At 34.6% G+C, this 19482-nt stretch overlaps 1 protein-coding gene across 1 annotated transcript; it reads right to left on the bottom strand.

The window, feature by feature from the left end:
- Positions 1-813: 813 nt before the first annotated feature.
- LOC125650422 (ADP-dependent glucokinase-like) lies at positions 814-16148 on the bottom strand. The gene is made up of 5 exons (XM_048878716.2): positions 15742-16148; positions 13654-13879; positions 11856-11921; positions 7941-8357; positions 814-5027 (listed from the first exon to the last, which is right to left on the bottom strand). The coding sequence occupies exons 1-5, from the start codon at positions 15933-15935 to the stop codon at positions 4470-4472; spliced, it is 1461 nt and encodes a 486-aa protein (XP_048734673.1). The 5' UTR covers positions 15936-16148; the 3' UTR covers positions 814-4469.
- Positions 16149-19482: the final 3334 nt, after the last annotated feature.

Raw genomic sequence — 19482 nt, 5'->3', positions numbered from 1 at the left:
TAATTATGCTCCTTAACTCCGGTTTTTTGCCGTAGTATACACCGTTTGAAAACTACGCCATTTGACACTGCCGAAACAACATTGGATATAAACCCGTAAAAATGACTCGATCGTGGTTATGCGTATTTTTTCTGCAATGATTACTACCTTCTTCATCCGATGAAACAACAAAGAAAGACATTTTATTGTTTATATTTTCATACATTATATAAAAATATCCACTAGAATTAAGATCTAAAATATCTTATGGTTGCCCCATTTGTTACGTTAAAAGCAACAGATAATGCACCATTTGACCTTGATGACACTCCATATTTGGTAATGATTTTGCAGACAGGTGGTACTAGAAAACCGTGATGAAAGCAATGTTAATTTCAAAAGAAATATAAGAGAAAAGATTCAGTGAATGTAAATAGTTTTGTTTACAGTCTGCAGACCTAAAAAAAACCCCGTGAAATTTCAAACTGAAGCCTAGTCAAAATACAGTATATATAGATGTGGGCCTCCGTGGCCGAGTGGTTAGAGCATCGCGCTGAAAATCACACGGCATCTGGTCGGCGCGGGTTTGAATTCCCCTCGCGCCAGGAAGTGAGAACGTTTCCCAGTTCCGGAACGTCGGTCTCATCCCATTGTATCTTCCACCAAAAAAAAAAAAAAACCCCACCTGAGCAGACAACTGTGGCGGAAAAATTAATCAGTCTTATGCATTACATATTTACAAACCACGGTATAACTTCTGCGACCTTGATCAGGTGTCAAAATACAGTGACCTCATGGTTCACATTCCAGTCACATCATTAAACAAAGCCTAGCTGGTTATCACATGTTTATTTGTTATATATATTGATTACGTTGGACAACTCAACATAGATACAGTGGTGTAAATCAAAATTACGGTCAATTCAAGAACTTAAGTGTAGGTGCATTTAATAGAACTTTGAATGCCTAACTGGAACAGAGCGTAATCTGGTTTTAACGAACATTCTTTGAATATTGAAAGGCCTCGGGAACAAGGGTAGTCTTTGTTGTTGTTTATTAGTCAAAAGCAAATACAGCTTATAGACAAAGTATACAAAGTCATTAATCTAAAATCATATAAAGGTAAAGAAAGAATAGAAATTGTGCTTATGCATTGGTTTTTCTAATTTCAAAGGAATTCTTAATAAATTTACCCAAGTAACATAATTCCTTTGCATTCTGTGTCGATAAAAGTTGAATTAGTCAGAGTGGACCTATAGTCAGTGAGGAAGATGATACAATGTATCAAAAGTGGCTTCTGTGTAAATATATTCTGTTTAAATATGTAAATGTAAGAAAAGTAAATACTATCAAAATAAATGTTTGACTACAGTAAAATCATAAATGCAGGCAACATCCTGGGTATACCTATGAGCAACGAAATAACGTGATATCACAAGAATTCTATGTATTCAATTACTCCTTTAATGTTTATCATTTACTTAGTTTGTTTATCAGTCGAATTTGGGTGATGAAACTGCATATGAGAAACTTACAGATCACATCGCAGTGAAGGATATTTGTCCCACTCCCACATGTAAACAAACGTGTTTCGCACCTTACTGTGTACAAGAGTTCTTTAACACACACACACACACGTCTCTGTTTATATGCTTCTGAGGGAAATAACTCAAAGGTATCTTGAATCTTGCACTGGAACAGAGGACCTGAAGCGGTACATAATACACTCGTTACGAGCTTATGTAGGGTGATTTGTAGAGCTTTACTGAAGGTAGTATCAGCCATGATCAAGCTGTGACATACTTTTGCAATAAAAACAGGAGGTAAAGTCGTTTACAAGGGCCTTAGCTCGAAAAGTGAGAGGAGTTAAATGGGCAAACCATGCTAGCTTTAAATGTATTATTTTAAAATTCAACGACCTACAATTCTCTCAAAAACTGAAAAATCAAAATCTCTGCCATGTGCAAATCTTCAATACTCATAAAAAGACTGTGAAATATGAAGATCCTCACTTGTAAACTCTATCAGAAGTTAGATGCACATAGTACATACTAGTACTGTCTAAGTAATATTTCCTCAAAACTTACTCAAAGTTCACAACTTGTAATTTTCTAAAAAATTAAAGACAATCAAAACCTTTTCACATCTTTGATACCCATACAAACACATTGTAAAATAAGGTCCCCACTTGAACATGTGGGAGGAGTTAGGCAGACAAATAATGCAACCCCAACCCCCATTATGGCAGTAGATTTCAAATAAAGCTGCAACACTCCTGTGAGATGCCAAAATGTATCAAAATTGCAAAATAAACTAGACTGGCTCTCAAAGAAGCTAAATAGCAAGTTTTCAGCTTGACATGAGACAGAGAAATGAAAACAGAAACATAAAACCCTGAATTGACTTGTACATGAATCTTTGTAGAATAACTTCACAACTAGCTAGATGTCCTACACAAATACATGTGTATGGCACAACTATGTTTTGTTGACTCAGAACCAGAAAATAACTTGCATTTATGTATTTTGATCTATCAATAAATGCAACAAAATAAACATATCAATTGCAAGTTAAACAATAATACTTTAGGTAATACAATGCACTGATATTTTGTAATAAACTGTTACACATTACATTTTCAATGGCCCATTCATTTAATTGTAAAGCTTGTACCCTTATATACATAAATCATATGTGTTAAGGTCACACCAAAAACCAGTTCTTCTGCTATGACCTTCCATTATTAGAAACTGAAAGCAGTCTATAATGATCACAACTACTCAACAATTCTCTATGTGCTAAGAATATCATTTAGACTATCTTTAAAATGTTTGTTTGCCCTCTCCCAACTCAGTATTAAAAAAATTGGGTTGGGCAGTAGGTTGAAAAAAAAAATTCCCTGAAAATTTTAATTTTTTAAAATATATTAAATTTAAAGGTACTATTAATAAATGAAAGTAAAATACAGGTTAACAGGATGAGAGTTGCCAGAATGAATAATAACTAATTGTTTCCTGGAGGTTAAATTTTTTTTTGAGTTTGACCATTTATATAGCCTGTCGCTCGGGAGAGGGCAAGCAAACAAGTTTTTAAAGATGGCCTTAACGTAGCTCAAGAAGATGAGCAAAACTCATTTGAACATGCCGATTTAAATAAAATAATCATAATTTTATATGATATCATTATCAATGAAATTCTAAGTTCCAAAGAATCATACATGTGTAACAGGAAGAGAGAAAATGCAACAGACCAGACTGGGACTCGAACCCGGGGCCACCGAATCTCTAGTAAGGTGCTCTACCAACTGAGCTATCTGGCCACCGGTGATCGAACCCATCTGACTGCCAAACATGTAATAGAGATAGAATTTCACAAGCTCTTCATGACTTAAACCCTTGAATGATAGGAGTTGGTAGACAGTGTTTTAACCATCTCTCAATGAGATGTTCTGTTTTCCAAAATAAAAAGATAATCTCTACATTTCATATTGCAACATATATATACATTCAAAAACAAACTCCCTTGGTGAAACATACATATGTAGTAAGGCACCAAAGTTCTATCCTTTCCTGTTCTCTTTAGGTCATACACGATGTTTCTGACATTTTTTTTCTAAAATTATATTTTCATTTCTTCTAAATAAAGAGTTTTTGTATGACTTCCAAAACAGGTTTAAATTTTATTGTTGTAGTAATATTTTAAATACCTATTACCATACTTGGTATGTCGGCCTGGGTAAGTCAGTGGTTAGACCCCCTATCTACATGTAATGCCAGGTTCAATCCCCGATTCATACAAAGATTTTTCTCCCTTTCTTTGCTACAAGAACTAAGTGATGTCCATATATATACAACCCTATGTAATACATAAAAGCTTACTTTATATTTTTACTTGCCACAACTAGGAACTATCAAAATACAGGGCTCGAAATTAACATATGCCCATCAGTCCCTGACTGGTTAAAAGTCTGGTGGACAAACTGATATTTGTTTTAGTTAGTCTGATGGGACTGGTCAATTTTCTAAAACATCATTTTGAAAAACTTACTTATCGAATCTTAAACACACCACCTTTGGCATTCCTCAGTAGATATCAGACGAACCTGATTAATGTTGCAATATTGTCTGAGGCATATCAAGTTAAATCCCATTATTTTATTTTAATAACATTAATGAAATACGTTAAATTATTTCTGGAAAACTTTGGTGGACTGTTAAATTTTTCTGCGGACTTGTTGAAAATAAAGACTATCAGTCCAGCTGGACTGGCGACATAAAAAGTTAGTTTCAAGCCCTGAAATATTTGAACTAAAAAATAAAACCTGGAAATATACCCCCTTCTTTTTCGTAGAAACAAGATAGGATGCAAGTGAATTGTACCCGAAATGTCACGAAAATTTCCTTGAGAAATGTTGCATATATCCTTAATGATCCCATATATACAGTCACTCCATACCTGATTGTCAAAGTGGTCTACAAATTGTTTTAACATCAGCTATTGAAATTAGGGACATACTCAGAAAACATAAGTCCTGTAGCGGAGATAGAATCCCCTAATCCGACTGTTTTCAGCGGTTGCTTACAAACTAGCACTGGACTAATAGAAAAGTGAAACCCATCTTTTGTCCAATTCATTATTGGCTGACTTTCATTAAAGGTTCTCATCTTGTCTCCACTAAACAGTTTAAATTGCTTTGGGAATTTCAGAGTCACAAGGTCAGGATTGGGAGAGTCAACATCACAAGCCTGGATCCCTGCTATCCTGGTGCCAGCTCCAACTGCTGATGGATTGTTCTTCCATGCTGAGGGGTGGATACCGATGATGTGATAAGTCAGGCAATGGAAGTGGACTCTTGTTAACTTATAGGAAGGATTTTCTTTGGAATAGCCATAAGTTTTTAAAATCCATAAAATGATATCACTTATTTTATATATATCTGGCTGGCCATGAATATTCTCAAAATATTCACCATGTGGTCCGTTTGCAGCATGGGACAAAAAAGTAAGTTCTTGTTCATTCAAACCAAGAGATGATATCTTCGAAAGAACCTGAAAAAAATATTTTCAAAAACCTATATCCTTCAATGTGTGATTCTTAAATACATCTATATTTTCTTTAAAAATAAAACACCAAACAAAACTAAACAAAACAAGAAACCTATGGGCCACAACACTCACCAGAGCCACCTTGCATATATGGGGATCTTACTAGCATATTCAATAGTGTTTCAACAACAAGTATAGCTTTTTAAAAAAGCTTCCAGTCTTTTAAAGAAATAATAAAGAGACACTCTAAACATTAAAATATATGCATGTGTACACCAATACTGGAAGTCAATGCAAATACAGTGGAAACATCCATAAAATTTTCATCAACTACCAGTTCATGTGCGTGAATGCAATTTTTAGGCAATCTGATTAAAATAAGATCCTTTGATCCGCTCACGTAGATCGCTACACACGGTAGAGATATACGTGAGCAGATCAAAGGATCTCATTTTAATCGGATTGTTTTTTAGATAGCAAGTCTTTCAGGCGAGGAAATTGTCACCTAAAATAACGATTTATGTTACTGCTCACAAGGACAAGGTTTTATGGAAATTCAGTATGAAAGAGAATTCTGACCTTATAATTTATATGGCTCAGGGCTCTACATTGGGAAAGGGGGTGCTATGCCAATTTTTTTGTTTTTGTTTTTTTTTTTTGGTTTTTGTACACATAATAAAGTACATGAATACAACAAGTCATATATAATTATCATTATGTGCATGGAGAGAGATAGTGAGAAAGAGAGAAAAAGAGAGATGCATGTTTTAAGTAAATATTAAGTTCCATTTGTTCCATTGAGTATCAAATTTTTAACAATCATATATGGGCATGCAAAAATTAATTTTATGCAAATGAATTTATCAAAATATAGAAATGCTCTTACAATGACTTCAAGAATTAAAATGTCAGTCACATTTAGTATAATGTTATTTTAAACAAATCAAAGAGTCAATAATGTTAGACAAGGTTGCTTTTGCAATTCATTTTCTAATTCTTTTTTAAGATTGAATTTTTTTTAAAAATATATGCTAAATACCCAAGGAATTGAACATTAAAAAATACAAGGGATTGAGGTATTAATAGAAGTCATGTCCTAAAGCACCTGCGGAATTATTAAATAAGGATATCGAAGCTTTCATGCAAGTTTAGGATTTTTTGGTTCAGAATAAGACTTTGAGAAACTCTCAAACCTATTTTCACTATTTCTTTCAAATCATGCATGGAAATCAATTTGTATCCTCGTGAATCTTAAAAAAGACTTTAAATGAATTTTCCTACACATACAGGTATTACTTATGGTAAAACTTTAAACCCCTATTGTAGCCCCGGGGCCTCATGATTACACAAACTTGATTCTACTCTATATAAGGATGCTTGCATATTAACATGACAAAGGATACCCCAATAATTCATGTGTGAAAATGCCCCAGTTGGAACCTGAAACCCCTATTGATGTCCCATCAGACAAACTATAATTGTCATTTATACATGTACAGGTATAAGGAGGCTTTCACGCAAAAATTTAAATTTCTGGTGCAATGGTCCTTGAGAAGATTTTTGAAAATCCAAAACTAAATTTCATTATTTCTATTAATCACCATAAAAGAAAAGCTCCATAGCCCTTTATTTCAACAAACTTCAATGCATCCCTACAGAATGATTTTTGTAATAAGTTTGGTTGAAATTGGTCCAGTAGTTCTCAAGAAGATGAAAATGTGAAAACTAAAATACACCTGATAGACATACAGATTGATGCCAGACTAAATTTGATCAGAAAAGCTTTGGTGTGCTAAGATAAAACACAATGTCACATAACGGTATGTAATCTGATTAAACCACTCCAATATTCTGATGTCGCTAATACAAAGATCTGAGGACATCCTGTATAGGTCACATCAGAATGACCTTTAGATAAACCAATCAAATTGTAGCTGGCAAAATCATTGGCGGTAGGAATAAGTGACAGTAAATCTCAAAGTGATCAAATAATAAATTCGAAAGGAAACGTAAATGCTGAATTCAATATGTAAGAATAGGTTTGATTGGTTCTTCTAGAAGCATTTGATCGGATGACCTTAGGTCACCAAAGTGCATGCTGACATGACCCTATACAGGATGTCTACAGATCTTTGTATTAGCGACATCAGAATACTGGAGCGGATCAAAGATCTGATTTTAATCAGATTGGACTGGTATGTAGAATCTGAACAAATATGCTTAAAATCACTCTTTAAAGACCCAAGTTTTAGTTACTGCCCCCCCCCCCCTCTAAATTTAGGTATGGCTATCCTCTATATGAGTTAGGTTTGTTGACATCAAAAGAAACTGATAATTATCGGCATTCTTAGATCATGAAGTGAGGGTTATCTGTGTTTTGACACATTTACATGTCCACTCTTACTTTTTCCATTAGCTTGATTGACTAATGAACTAATACTATGATTTAATCTAAATTCAACCCAGAGGTTCATAACTATGAATAACCAATGTTATAAGTAGAAAATAATTACAGTTTGGTTCAGGAATTTACAGCTATCAGTAATGAAATGAAAATCTGTAATCTCCCAATGAAAATACAAGGTCATAAAAATGAAAGTATGATTTTGAATGAAATCAAAATTAAGAGGCACTAATTTCATTGTGAAATTAAATTAGACTGCAAATTAAAAATTTATTTTGATTGTCTAATTCAACAAATATTCTGGTGTTGCTTGATTAGAGGTTCTCTCAATTTCCTGTGTATTCCAGCAAATAACACTAATTTTTATGCATATTCAATAACTGTTTATAATGATTAGTGTCCCTTCTGACCCTGTGGACTCCAGGTAAATAATACCTAGTGAAAAATCGGGTCTTTAAAGCTGTCCAAGTGTACAATTCAATGCATTGAGTTCAAATACCACATCACTTTACCTGAAGGGCAATTTCTTTGACGAACTTCTTATTAGCCATGCTTGCCAGTTCTAAATGAACAGGTGTCTGCTTCGGAACTTTGTCCAGTTCACTTTGAATAAATGACAACTTCTGATTAAAAAAAGCTGCTGATTGTCCTTCTAATAAATGAAGTCCAGAGAGTATGATTAAGTCGGGGTGAAAATTTTCAGTGTATTGAAAGAAGGCTTCTATCATTGTTGCTTTTGAGTTTGATTCATCATAGCTGGTGATGAATCTGGTAGCCACTGGAGCTGTGTGATTTCCCCACAATTCACCTGGTTGGTATTCCATTATTAGATGAACTTCATCTTTTGCTATGTGGCTAATCTTGGGAACAATTATGGAAGATGGAAGCAGTTTCAGTAACTTTGGCCCTACAGGTCCAACTAAATGCAGCTATAAAAGAAATAGTTGAAAAATCCTTCTTTTTAAATATATTCTATCAAAGCTTGATGAAGAATTTTTTACAAAATGCAAGTTGGAGTCAATAGTAACTAATAATGATAAGTTCAACTTCACAAATCTCTAGTAACTAATTACAATGTACATGTATTATTATTAATTCACAAATCTATGATATGATTATCAATTAAAAGATCCAGGTGAAAAACAGAGACAAAACCCCTTGAATTTTACTCTGATAATTCTATACATTATCATTCTATTAGGAAATCCCGAGTTACAGTAACTATTCAAAGAGAATAACCATCTGAGGCATACAATCAAACACTTTGTACCAAAAACACTTTCATTGGCTGAAATTATTTGTACATGAATAATGTGCATCACATGACGAACAAGAGGTCCATTGGCCACATTGCTCACCTGATTCATCTTGGCCCTGTTGTGATTATTAATAGATTTTTTAAAATCTTTATTCCTAGGAAAATTTTGACCCCATACTGTGGCTCCAACCTAGCCCCAAAGGGTCATGACATAAACCATGATACAATGTCAAAAATCACCATATGAAATGTAAGGTCTTGCCATAAGGAATCTAAACACAAAATATGAAAGCCCTAACTTAAAAAGTTCAGGAAATATTGCCTAGGTAAACTTTTCTTGAAAGTAGGTCAAACTCCAAGGTCAAGGTTACAAGGTAAAAAACTTTAGTACCAAAAGAAATGTCTGTGTCACAACAAATGCATACATCAAATATGAAAGACATATCACTCACCATTCAAAGGTTATGAGCAAGGTTAAAGCTTGGTTAAAGTTTTGAATTTGAGTCAAACTCTGAGGTTAAGATCACTGGGTCAAACATCATGGTATGGAATGTAAGGTTTTGCCATAAGGAATCTATATAAAAAAGATATGAAAGGAGATACTGCCTAGGTTAGGTTTTCTTAAAAGTAGGTCAAACTCCAAGATCACAAGGTCAAAACTTTGGTACCAAAGAAAGGCATGTCATATGGAATGAACATATGAAATATGAGAGTCCTGTCACTCACCATTTAAAAGTTAAGAGCAAGATTAAAGTTTCAGACAGAGAGACAAACAGGAAAAGCAATATAATGCCCTCTACTTTAGTCGAAGGGGCATAAAAAAACATGAATGCAAACAATTCAGGAATGCTAGCAATTGCATTTTGATACGATTCAGTGTGGGCTACTCTTGAAAAGTATTTTAAAGGGCCATAGACATAATTTGAGCTGAAAATTTTATTTTTCCATATTAATTATATCAACGCTTAACTCTCGTATTTCTAATGGTCAGCAAACAGCTCACAATTCTTTGTTATGTAAACAAGGCTTGTATCATGTTTTAACTTAAATAGCTTAAATATACTAGTAAAACAAATTTCAAAGCAGATTTTTCAAATTATGAGTTGATTCTGAACACAATTAAACATTTTCTAGTGTTTGCCACATCTCATTTTATTTTAAATATATTTTCCTATAAAGCAATCCATATGTAAACAAAAACATGGCATGAACCTTATTTACATAACAAAGAATTACAAGTGCTGTATTTCACTTGTAGCTCAACAACTGACATTTAAATTTTTGGCTGACCATTAGAAATACCTAAGTTAAACATTGCAAACATTAAAAATGGAAAAATAGAATTTGAAAATTTTCAGTTCAAATCGTGTCCATGCCCCACTAATCAATTCCCCGTGCATTCTCATATCACTAATTATGACCCTGATGTTGTTGAGAACAAGATTTTAAAGATGCTTCCTGTATATAATATACATGTGTATTCCCATACACAACTTGATTCTGCACTCCCTGTGGATGCTAGTATGAGTAATCATGACCCTGTTGTTCTTGAGGAGTAGATTTTAAAGGATGTTTCCCAACATACTTAATCTTTATGTAAAACTTTGATCCCCTATTGTGGCCCCATCCTATCTCTGGGTACCATAATTTGAACAAACTTAAATCTAACTACCTAGGGATGCTTGCATATTAATATGAGTAATCATGGCCCTGCTGTTATTGAGAAGATTTTTAAAGATATTTTCACTATATATTCCCAAGTAAAACTTTGATCCCTTATTCTGGCAGCACCTTACCCCGGGGACAACAATTTGAACAAAATTGAATATGAACTATGGGGATGCTGGCATATTAATATGCGTAATTATGGCCTTGCTGTTATTGATCAGAATATTTTTCCTATATATTCCCATGTAAAACTTTGATCATTCTTTTTTGGCTCCACCCTACCCTCCGAGGATCACAATTTGAACAAACTTGCATATTAATGACTCATCATGACCCTGTTGTTCTTGAGAAGATTTTTCCTATACATCCTTAGGCGTAAATAAAAAAATGTTGTGTTTCCGGTCACCCGACCGACTGTCCTTCAGACCCCCCGACCCAAAAGTTTCTATTGCTTATCTTGGAAAAAAAATAATTTATAAACCTACCAACCGTCTTTTTCATAAGAAAATAAAAAATCTAAGTCCCTCAATCTTTTTTGCGTCCTGAATTAAAATAGCGCTAAAAATATCCAGTGTTTATTTTTAGAATTCGCTGGAAAGTAGAAACCGCTGATCTAATTATATATGCGTGAGCATGCGCAGTGGATACTTTCGTTTGTCATTGTTTAGACATGGCAACACAACACGTTCTGTAATAAGAAGATCTTCCTAATATTATAATCCCCAGGGATCTTCATATAAAAGTTGAAAATACTTCGAATTTTATGGTCACAAAAAAAAAAAATTAAAAAAAATCCCTATCTACCGACCCTTAAAAATTTCAAGGGGGTGATCGGAAACACAACATTATTTTTTTAAGGCCTTATGTAAAACTTTGATCCCCCTAATGTGGTCTCACCATATCCACGGGGGTCTTGATTTGAACAAATTTGAATTAACAGTATGTCATGAAGCTTTCATGTAAATTTAAACTTTTCTGGCCCAGTGGTTCTTAAAAAGATTTCTGAGTGACACCCTCTCCCTACTTTTGCCTTTTAAAAACTTTTCTCCCATTTGAAGGGGGCCTGACCCTTTATCTGAACAATCTTGAATCCCCTTTACCCGAGGATGATTTGTGCCAAGTTTGACTGAAATTGGCTCTGACTGGATCTGGAGAAGTAGATGAAAATGTGAAAAGTTAACAATGACGACAAAAGATGCCACACAAATTTCAATCAGAAAAGCTCACCTGAGCCTTCAGCTTAGGTGAGCTAAAAACCCATTCACATATACAATATTTTCCTGCTATACATCAAAACAAGGAAAAAATAAAATAGCAGAGTTATTACATGTACTTCAAGTCTTCTCTTATAAATTATTATTTAATGTTCAATTCTAACCTAAGTAGGTTCAAACAGAATAATCATTAATATAAATCTAATTAGTGATTGAGGAAAATGCATCCCCAACAGAGTGTGAAATAACTCAATGTTTTATATTTGACAATGTAGATAAGAAATTACCTTTACATTTGGAAATTCATTTGCTATTTTACTTCCCATCAAAGCTGCATTGCCTCCAATGTAAAACTGTAGTGAACAAGACATGCAAAATTAATAAAGAGTTACAGGTACATTATCATACAAAATTCAAACCATATTCATGTTATTGGATAAAATATGTTTTATACTACGTTCTTATTCAGTTGTGCAACTTAGTGTGTGTGCATGCCTATTATAATATGAATAACAAGAGGCCCATGGGCCACATCGCCCACACAAGTCACCTTGGCCCTGCACGATGTACTTTAGGTGAGCTATTGCAATATTTGAAAGAATTTTTGCAATCTTTACTAGCATAAAAAATTCTGACCCCATGTTGTGGCCCAAACCTAGTCATGATACAATGTCATATGAAAAAAGTCATAGTATGAAATTCTTAAAAGAAGTTTCCCCAATATATATTCCCATATAAAACTTTGATCCCATACTGTGGCCCCATCCTACACCCAGATGGTTGTGATTTGAATATACTTCAATCTGCACTACCTGGGGATGCTTGCATAACAATGAGTATTCATGGCCCTGCTGTTATTGAGAAGATTTTTCCTATATATTCCCATGTAAAACTTTGATTCCCTAATAAGATCTCACCAACCCCCGGGGACCATAATTTGAAGAAATTTAAATCTGCAATACCTGGGAATGCTTGCATATTAATATGATTACTCATAGTCCTGTTGATCTTCAGAAAAAGATTTTTAAATGATTTATCCTACATATCACCATAGAAAACTCTGATTCTTTATTGTGGACCCATCCTACCCCTGGGTCCCATGATTTGAACAAACTTGAATCCATACTATGTCAGGAAGCATTCATATCAATTTAAACTTTTCTGGCCTAGTAGTACTTAAGATTTTTAAATGACACCACCCTATTTTTGCCTTTTCTTGATTATCTCCTCTTTAAGGGGAGCATGACCCTTCATTTGAACAAACTTGAATCTCCTTCACCCAAGGATAATTTGTGCCAAGTTTGATTGAAATTGGCCCTGTGGTTCTTGAGAAGATCTTATTTAAAAGTTACCACAAAATTTTCACTAATTCTTGATTATCTCTACTTCAAAAAGGGTGTGGCACTTCATTTGTGTGCTTGTGGAGAAGAAGTAAAAAATGTTAAAAGTTTACGGACGGACAGACAGACTGACGACAGACAAAAAGTGATCAGATTAGCTCACTTGAGCTTTCAGCTCAAGTGAACTAAATATAAAAACCTACCAAAACTCTGAAAACAAGAGGCCCACAGGTCTTAATGTTCATCGAGTATTGGTAGAAGTATCACTAACCCAAAGGGCAATGAAATCTAAAAAAAAATATCCCGTTCTGCATATCTAAGCTAAATTCTAATATTCAGCAATAGTATAAAAGAAGATGTGTTCCTAAAACTTAATTGTCCCCGAAAGTGACTATACTGATGAAAGACTTGACATGATATAATATACATACATATCCTCTCTGGGCCCTATGGACTCTTGAGGCCGGATATAATATATGTAACATTAACATGATACACATATATGACTAATTTGGACCTGTCCTAGAGTCAAACCCTGAGATTGTGATATTCACAATTTTGGTGTATCTTTTTCTGCTTTTCCTACATATGCATTTAGGTTTATATCATATCAGCTAACCTAAAGAAGTCTTTCAAATGATAAAGACAATAAAGTCCTTGTTAACGCACGATGGAAGACGACAAATGCTGACCAATTGCAATAAGTTTACTCAGTTGACCAATTGAAAGAAAAAGAAAAATTTACGTGTGGATTAGACAGTTTTTCTGCCTCTGAGACAATTTTCCCAAAGAGATCAACATCCATAAAAGCTCTTTCTGCAGCTGAGCCCTTCCTGAAGAAATAGGAGAAGGTTTCTTGTAGGTGATCCAATGAATACAGCTGGTCATGGTTGAAGTAATTCCCAGGAGTAACATTTAACTTTAGAAGTAGCTCAACACCAGGAACAATGAGATCAACATTGGAGTTTATTCTGGAAAAAAAAAGGTTGAAAACAGAGTAGTGAACTTAAACAAACATGTTAAACCAAAAATGTTTATATAATGTCATATTATAATATGTCCGACAGAAAAATCGACCACTCAATATGATTTAAGGAAGTCTAAACAAGACTATTCACTAAATAAAAATTCAGCAGTTGACTGGTCAGCATTTACGTGTCGAATGAAAAATCATGTCATGTCCTTTACTGCACACTCTCATACAAGAAGAAGCCCATGGGCTGTAACTGTCACCTGAGTATGCACACTTTTTACCCTTTATAAATCCTTGTGTTAGCATTAAACTTTTTATTCTTCTCCAATTTTATACTTTGTACTAGATTATAAATATATGGGTATAACTATCATATACGTTTAATGATTTTTTAAAATCACGTTTATAGGCGAGTATCTCTCTCATAAAAAGAGAATTAACATTACATATATGGATAAATATATATTCATATTCTTTTGTATCTACTTTTGTGCATATGTATGTTGACTGAGTGAAAAAAAAAAATAGATGTGCCGGCATGACATGAATGCCCTGCCTACAGTAAAGTCAAATGTAGGAAATCCATCAAAATAAAGTATAGCATTGAATGTGGTATTCAGATTGTATGTTTCAAGCATTTAGTACAATGAAGAACTCAACAACAATCCTTTATACGTTTTATCAACTATAAAATAAATACAACCCCATCAAAAATCAACAAACTGGTACAAAACTATAACTTGATTAGTATTGGGCTCATATTAATCATGCTAATAGTTTAACTGGTCTGCTGCATTTCCTCCCTTCCTGTTACATTTGGTCCGAAAACCAGTCCCTCGAACTGACACATGAAAATGCCTGCCATGGGATAAAGATCCTGGGTTAATCAATGCCTTCAAGGTGTGAAGACAATTAAAAGTAAATGATGTACTAATGATTAATCTTGTTTCCAAACTAACTTGTACAATGTAAACTATTCGATTTCATCCCAGATGAAAGGAAAGGGTAAAAATTTTTAGTTCATTCTTGACCACTTTAACTCTTGGGCACCTTCGGTTGGCTTTATTTGTATAATAATTAAGCATTGCATGTGCCTTCTTCACACATGGTCAGAAGGAATGCAATGGCATCAGTAAGTTTTGAAATAAAGTTTATTGACTATAGATATATAGAAGTAAGGATATAATTTATTAAGGTAGATCAGGTGCAAAATACTAAAGGGAGGTTAGATATGCACAGATCCAAGAATGATTGGGAAAATAGCACCTGGAATGCTAATAAGACATAAGGAGCGGGCGAGAAATACAGTTTAACCCAATCTAATCAAAACAAGCAGCCGGAGTCCCGAATTACTTTGTGCGACATTGGTCTGAGATTCAGAAAAGGAGTCAGTCCAAATATTTAGCTTGATGAACCTCACTGAGATTAAACCAATAAACAGGTTGGGAACACTAAAACGTGATTATCCCTCTTTGCAAGAAAGTAAACAACCATAAACAGGTGTTTAGTTTAGGTAGCTTGGTTGGAAATAATGGCAAATTCTGTCCAATGCTAAGTAAGTACAACACAAACTCAACATGATGCGAATTGTCTCTATATAATTGACAACACAGTCAAGAAATTTCATATCATTCAAATCCAATGCACATCGTGAGTGTTCTTGTTCTAATTTATATATTTGCAGAAGTATCAGACATTTTAGAACTTGTTCTTCTTTCCAAGTAAAACACGACCAGATGATACTCCACGGGTGTTTTTCTCGGTTGTACGGGATATAGTTACTCTCGCTAAAGAGGGATAATCGCGTTTTCGCGAGAATATCTCGCTGTATGGGAAGTGTTCTCAGCCTGATAAACGTACCCAACAAGCAAATCATTGAACGGATTCTTTGGCAATGATATACTCTCTGACCACGATAATATAATCTCCTGTTCAATCTCACTGCTATCCAAAACCCGATATCTATACACAAAGAATCCAATTAAAACTGAAAACACAAGAGCGGATACGGATTGAACAATCATCGTGTTCAACAGAGGTGCCGTGGAACTCATCTACGGAAACGTTGGTGCAGAAACATAGTCCTTTCTCCTGCGAGCAGCTGGAGAAGGTATTGCCCCAGCTGAGAGCAAATACTGCATTAAGAAAAGAGCAATTTACTAGATTTATTATCCTCCATTGACTTATTTGATACTTGATCACCTATAAGACTCAATTATGATTTTGACGAAATATCAAATTAATGCGCTTGAGGAAGTATGTTGTACAAAGTAATTTCGGATAAAATTGTAGGCCTACAGTGCAAAACTTGATGAATTTGAAAGCTCTACATTGATGGGAGCTGGGGAAGGCGGTTGGTGGTGTCAGATTTTGCCCAATTATATATCTCATCCTTTTATAGGAATATACTTTATATCTTGAAAATTTGCAATGGGGCTCAGGGACAACCCCCCCAAACATCGACAGGCCTACTGGAAATCTATATTGTGATGGTTCAGTATATTTATCTACTTCTATATTTGGTATTTCCCTTGCAGTCATTATATCATTATCACTTACAGTTACTTCCGATTTGTTTAGGCCCGGCCGGGTTTCATAATGAAATAAAGTGAATAAACAGGGAAAGAGATCCATATGATAGTGTTAGGTATGATAACTAGGCTCTCCAGAAATATTACACAAAGATCTGAATAGCAAATATAGGGTTATCCACGGATTGGTGAGTTTACCTGTAGTTATATCTTTAGATATATCTATTAACAATAATAATTTTCATTCATATCAATCATATGTCGATTAAATATATTCTAGTGAACTCGAAATAAAAGACACCACAGAGTCGTCCACTTCTGCTTCATACTTAGATATTTTATTGAAAGTATTATGACAAACGGAATGATTTCAACTTCTCCATCGTCAACTTCCCATATTTATGTAGCAATATTCCATTATCACCTGCATATGGTGTTTACATCTCTCAACTGATTCGACACACAAAAGCTTGTTCTGCGTATGGTCAGTTTTTAAATAAAAGGCAGTGGCGTAACTAGGTTTGAACTATTTGTAAGCAGGGGGTCTGGGGACATGAGGAAATTTTTCGTAATATGTAATAAAAATTTAACGAAAATATTTGTAAGCACGTGCTTATGTACAGTGCTACAATGTAGCTACGCCACTGGAAGCAGGCTACTGACAAACAAGTTGATGGTGCAGGGGTTCCAACAGTCTCGTTTAAAATCAGTTTGCCGATACAACCTATCATTGGGTCAAATGCGGTCTGACGTGTTTCATGCCGATTGTTAGGCTGTTCTTGGTACACTGATTTCCTCCTAAGCACCTGATCCCACCACTGGTATATCCAGGGGTCCGTGTTTGCCCAACTCTCTATTTTGTATTGCTTATATAGGAGTTATGAGATTGATCACTGTTCGTTATCTTCGCCTTTCCTTTATTTGTGCATAAAAGAATATAGCTGACCTGGAAAAATCTTATTTTTCACTTTGAGTAGAGATACTTCTGTCAACCCTTTCTAAAGAAAACAAAAACTTCATTTCATTGTAAACAATTTTCTCTTACATATATATGTATGAATGTATACTAGATGAAACCCCGCACAAGCGCGGGAAATCAATTAAATACATGCAACAGAGGAAGGGCTTTTTTAATGCGTGTTTGAATTGTCGCACACATGAATTGAATGAACGATATCTTTAATTCAAATGAATTTTAGAACAATTTTTGAAGAATTGCGTGCTGTGTAATATTTATTGATATCATATACATTTGTACAGTGAATAAAACTTGATTATTAGGAAGTCACTTGGCGCTCCAAATTAAATGTTCCTTGTATAACATAAATGATCATATATATTGTAATTTCTCATGTACATCATTATTTGGACTGAACTTTGTACCTAAAGGAGAAGGCTTATATAGGTGCTGCCTGCTGCCTAACCCGTATTATGTTATACACAATAAAATACAGTTTACAAAAAACAAAAACAAAAAACAACCATAAATTATCTCTCTCCGGATTGAAAATTGGACAATGATTTTACGAATGTATATTGTAATCCGTCATGCCGATTAGTTGACCAAAGACAATACTTGTATGAACGCCGGTCGTTTATAATTTAAAAATTTGAAACCCAGTATTGCAACTGTGTTTATAATGGTGTCCAGTGTGATAATTTAAGGGTAAAATTAGGAATACACTTCGCGTTTCTTCTCGTCACTCGCAATAATCGAAAACATAATGCACTATATGAATGACAAACAGAAAAACTGCTATATTGTAAATAGTGACCTATATAATTTATTGGACATAGTCAAGTACATGGCTCATGACGGGTGTGACAGGGGATGCTTACTCCTCCTAGGCACCTGATCACACCTCAGGTATACCAGGGGTCCGTGTTTTGCCCAACTCTCTATTTTGTATTGCTTATAGGAGTTATGAGATTGATCACTGTTCGTTGTCTTCACCTTTCATATATGATGATGTCTGTAAATGGTCATATATTATATAAAGCTACACAGAGTTTACATTATTATCTTAAAAAATCATTTTAACATATCCATATTGCATATAAACTAATGTAACCCTCTCCGGTGTGTTTGGAGAGGGCTACGACTTCTTAGGATCTCCGTAATGGTGTTAATGCTGGAGTCATTCACTCCTGCAACATCGTCAATTATTCTAAACATTTGCTGGTTTTCTTTACATAAACAAAAATGATGTTTCTTAGACTATATATAAATTTACAACCTGTATTCGCAAATTGTGTGACTCTATTCTACCATTTTTAACACATTTTATATATCCCAATTTCTTGATTCATATTGTGTTTGATGTACTGAAGCTGAACTTCCGGTTGGTTGGTTTTATACTGTTTAACGTAATTCTCGAGAATTTGCCACTCAATGCTTGTGAAGGGCATCTTCACAAGTCAAGGGTTATTAATTCGTTACCTTGCACTAGAGGTAACGAATCAATAACCCTTGACTTATGAAGATGGGCGAAGGGCTGCAAGATTTAGGCCTATGCTCGGCGCTTGCGGGCTTTGAGCAAGGAAGGATCTTTATCGTGCTACAACGATTTTTACAGTCTCATCCGAAGGACCACCCTATTTAGTTGCCTCTTGCGACAAGCAAGGGGTACTGAGAACCTACTCTAACACGGATCCACACGGGAACCTAACTTCCGGCTGTCAAATTATTTGCATATGCCCTTATAAGGTAGTGTTTGTTTTGATGACTGTATGGAGGAGCAAGCACTTTCGTCGGTAATGGAGAGGTTAAATTTGATATCAAGTTAAAAAACAACAACAGCATAGTGTAAACTTTTTCTGTCACCATATGATTTTCCTTTCTTTGTCGAAATGACTCGAGTCTATGTTGAACAACTACATTTTCACGCCGATTGTCAACAATATTTTGGTTTTTTGAACAGTGTACTGTCCAAATATGGATAAGTCCCGTCTCTTCCACTGAAGACATCTTGCGATAATAAGCATGGCGGAGCAGACGAATGCTTTTGCATGTTGTACATGATATTAATTAAAAACACCTTTGTTAGGGTACTGACTAAAACCCGGTCTC

This window comes from Ostrea edulis, chromosome 5 (assembly GCF_947568905.1).
Source record: "Ostrea edulis chromosome 5, xbOstEdul1.1, whole genome shotgun sequence".
In the NCBI taxonomy this organism is placed as follows: domain Eukaryota; kingdom Metazoa; phylum Mollusca; class Bivalvia; order Ostreida; family Ostreidae; genus Ostrea; species Ostrea edulis.
Note: the sequence above shows the minus strand (reverse complement) of the source record. Positions and strands in the feature narration are given on the sequence as shown.

Coding starts and splice junctions, on each gene's coding strand:
- LOC125650422 (XM_048878716.2), bottom strand. CDS start 15,935: ATGAGTTCCACGGCACCTCTGTTGAACACGATGATTGTTCAATCCGTA. Junction 13,880..15,741: donor TTCAATGATTTGCTTGTTGG/GTACGTTTATCA, acceptor TTTTTTTTCCAG/AATAAACTCCAATGTTGATC. Junction 8,358..11,855: donor ATGAATTTCCAAATGTAAAG/GTAATTTCTTAT, acceptor TTTCTTTTATAG/CTGCATTTAGTTGGACCTGT.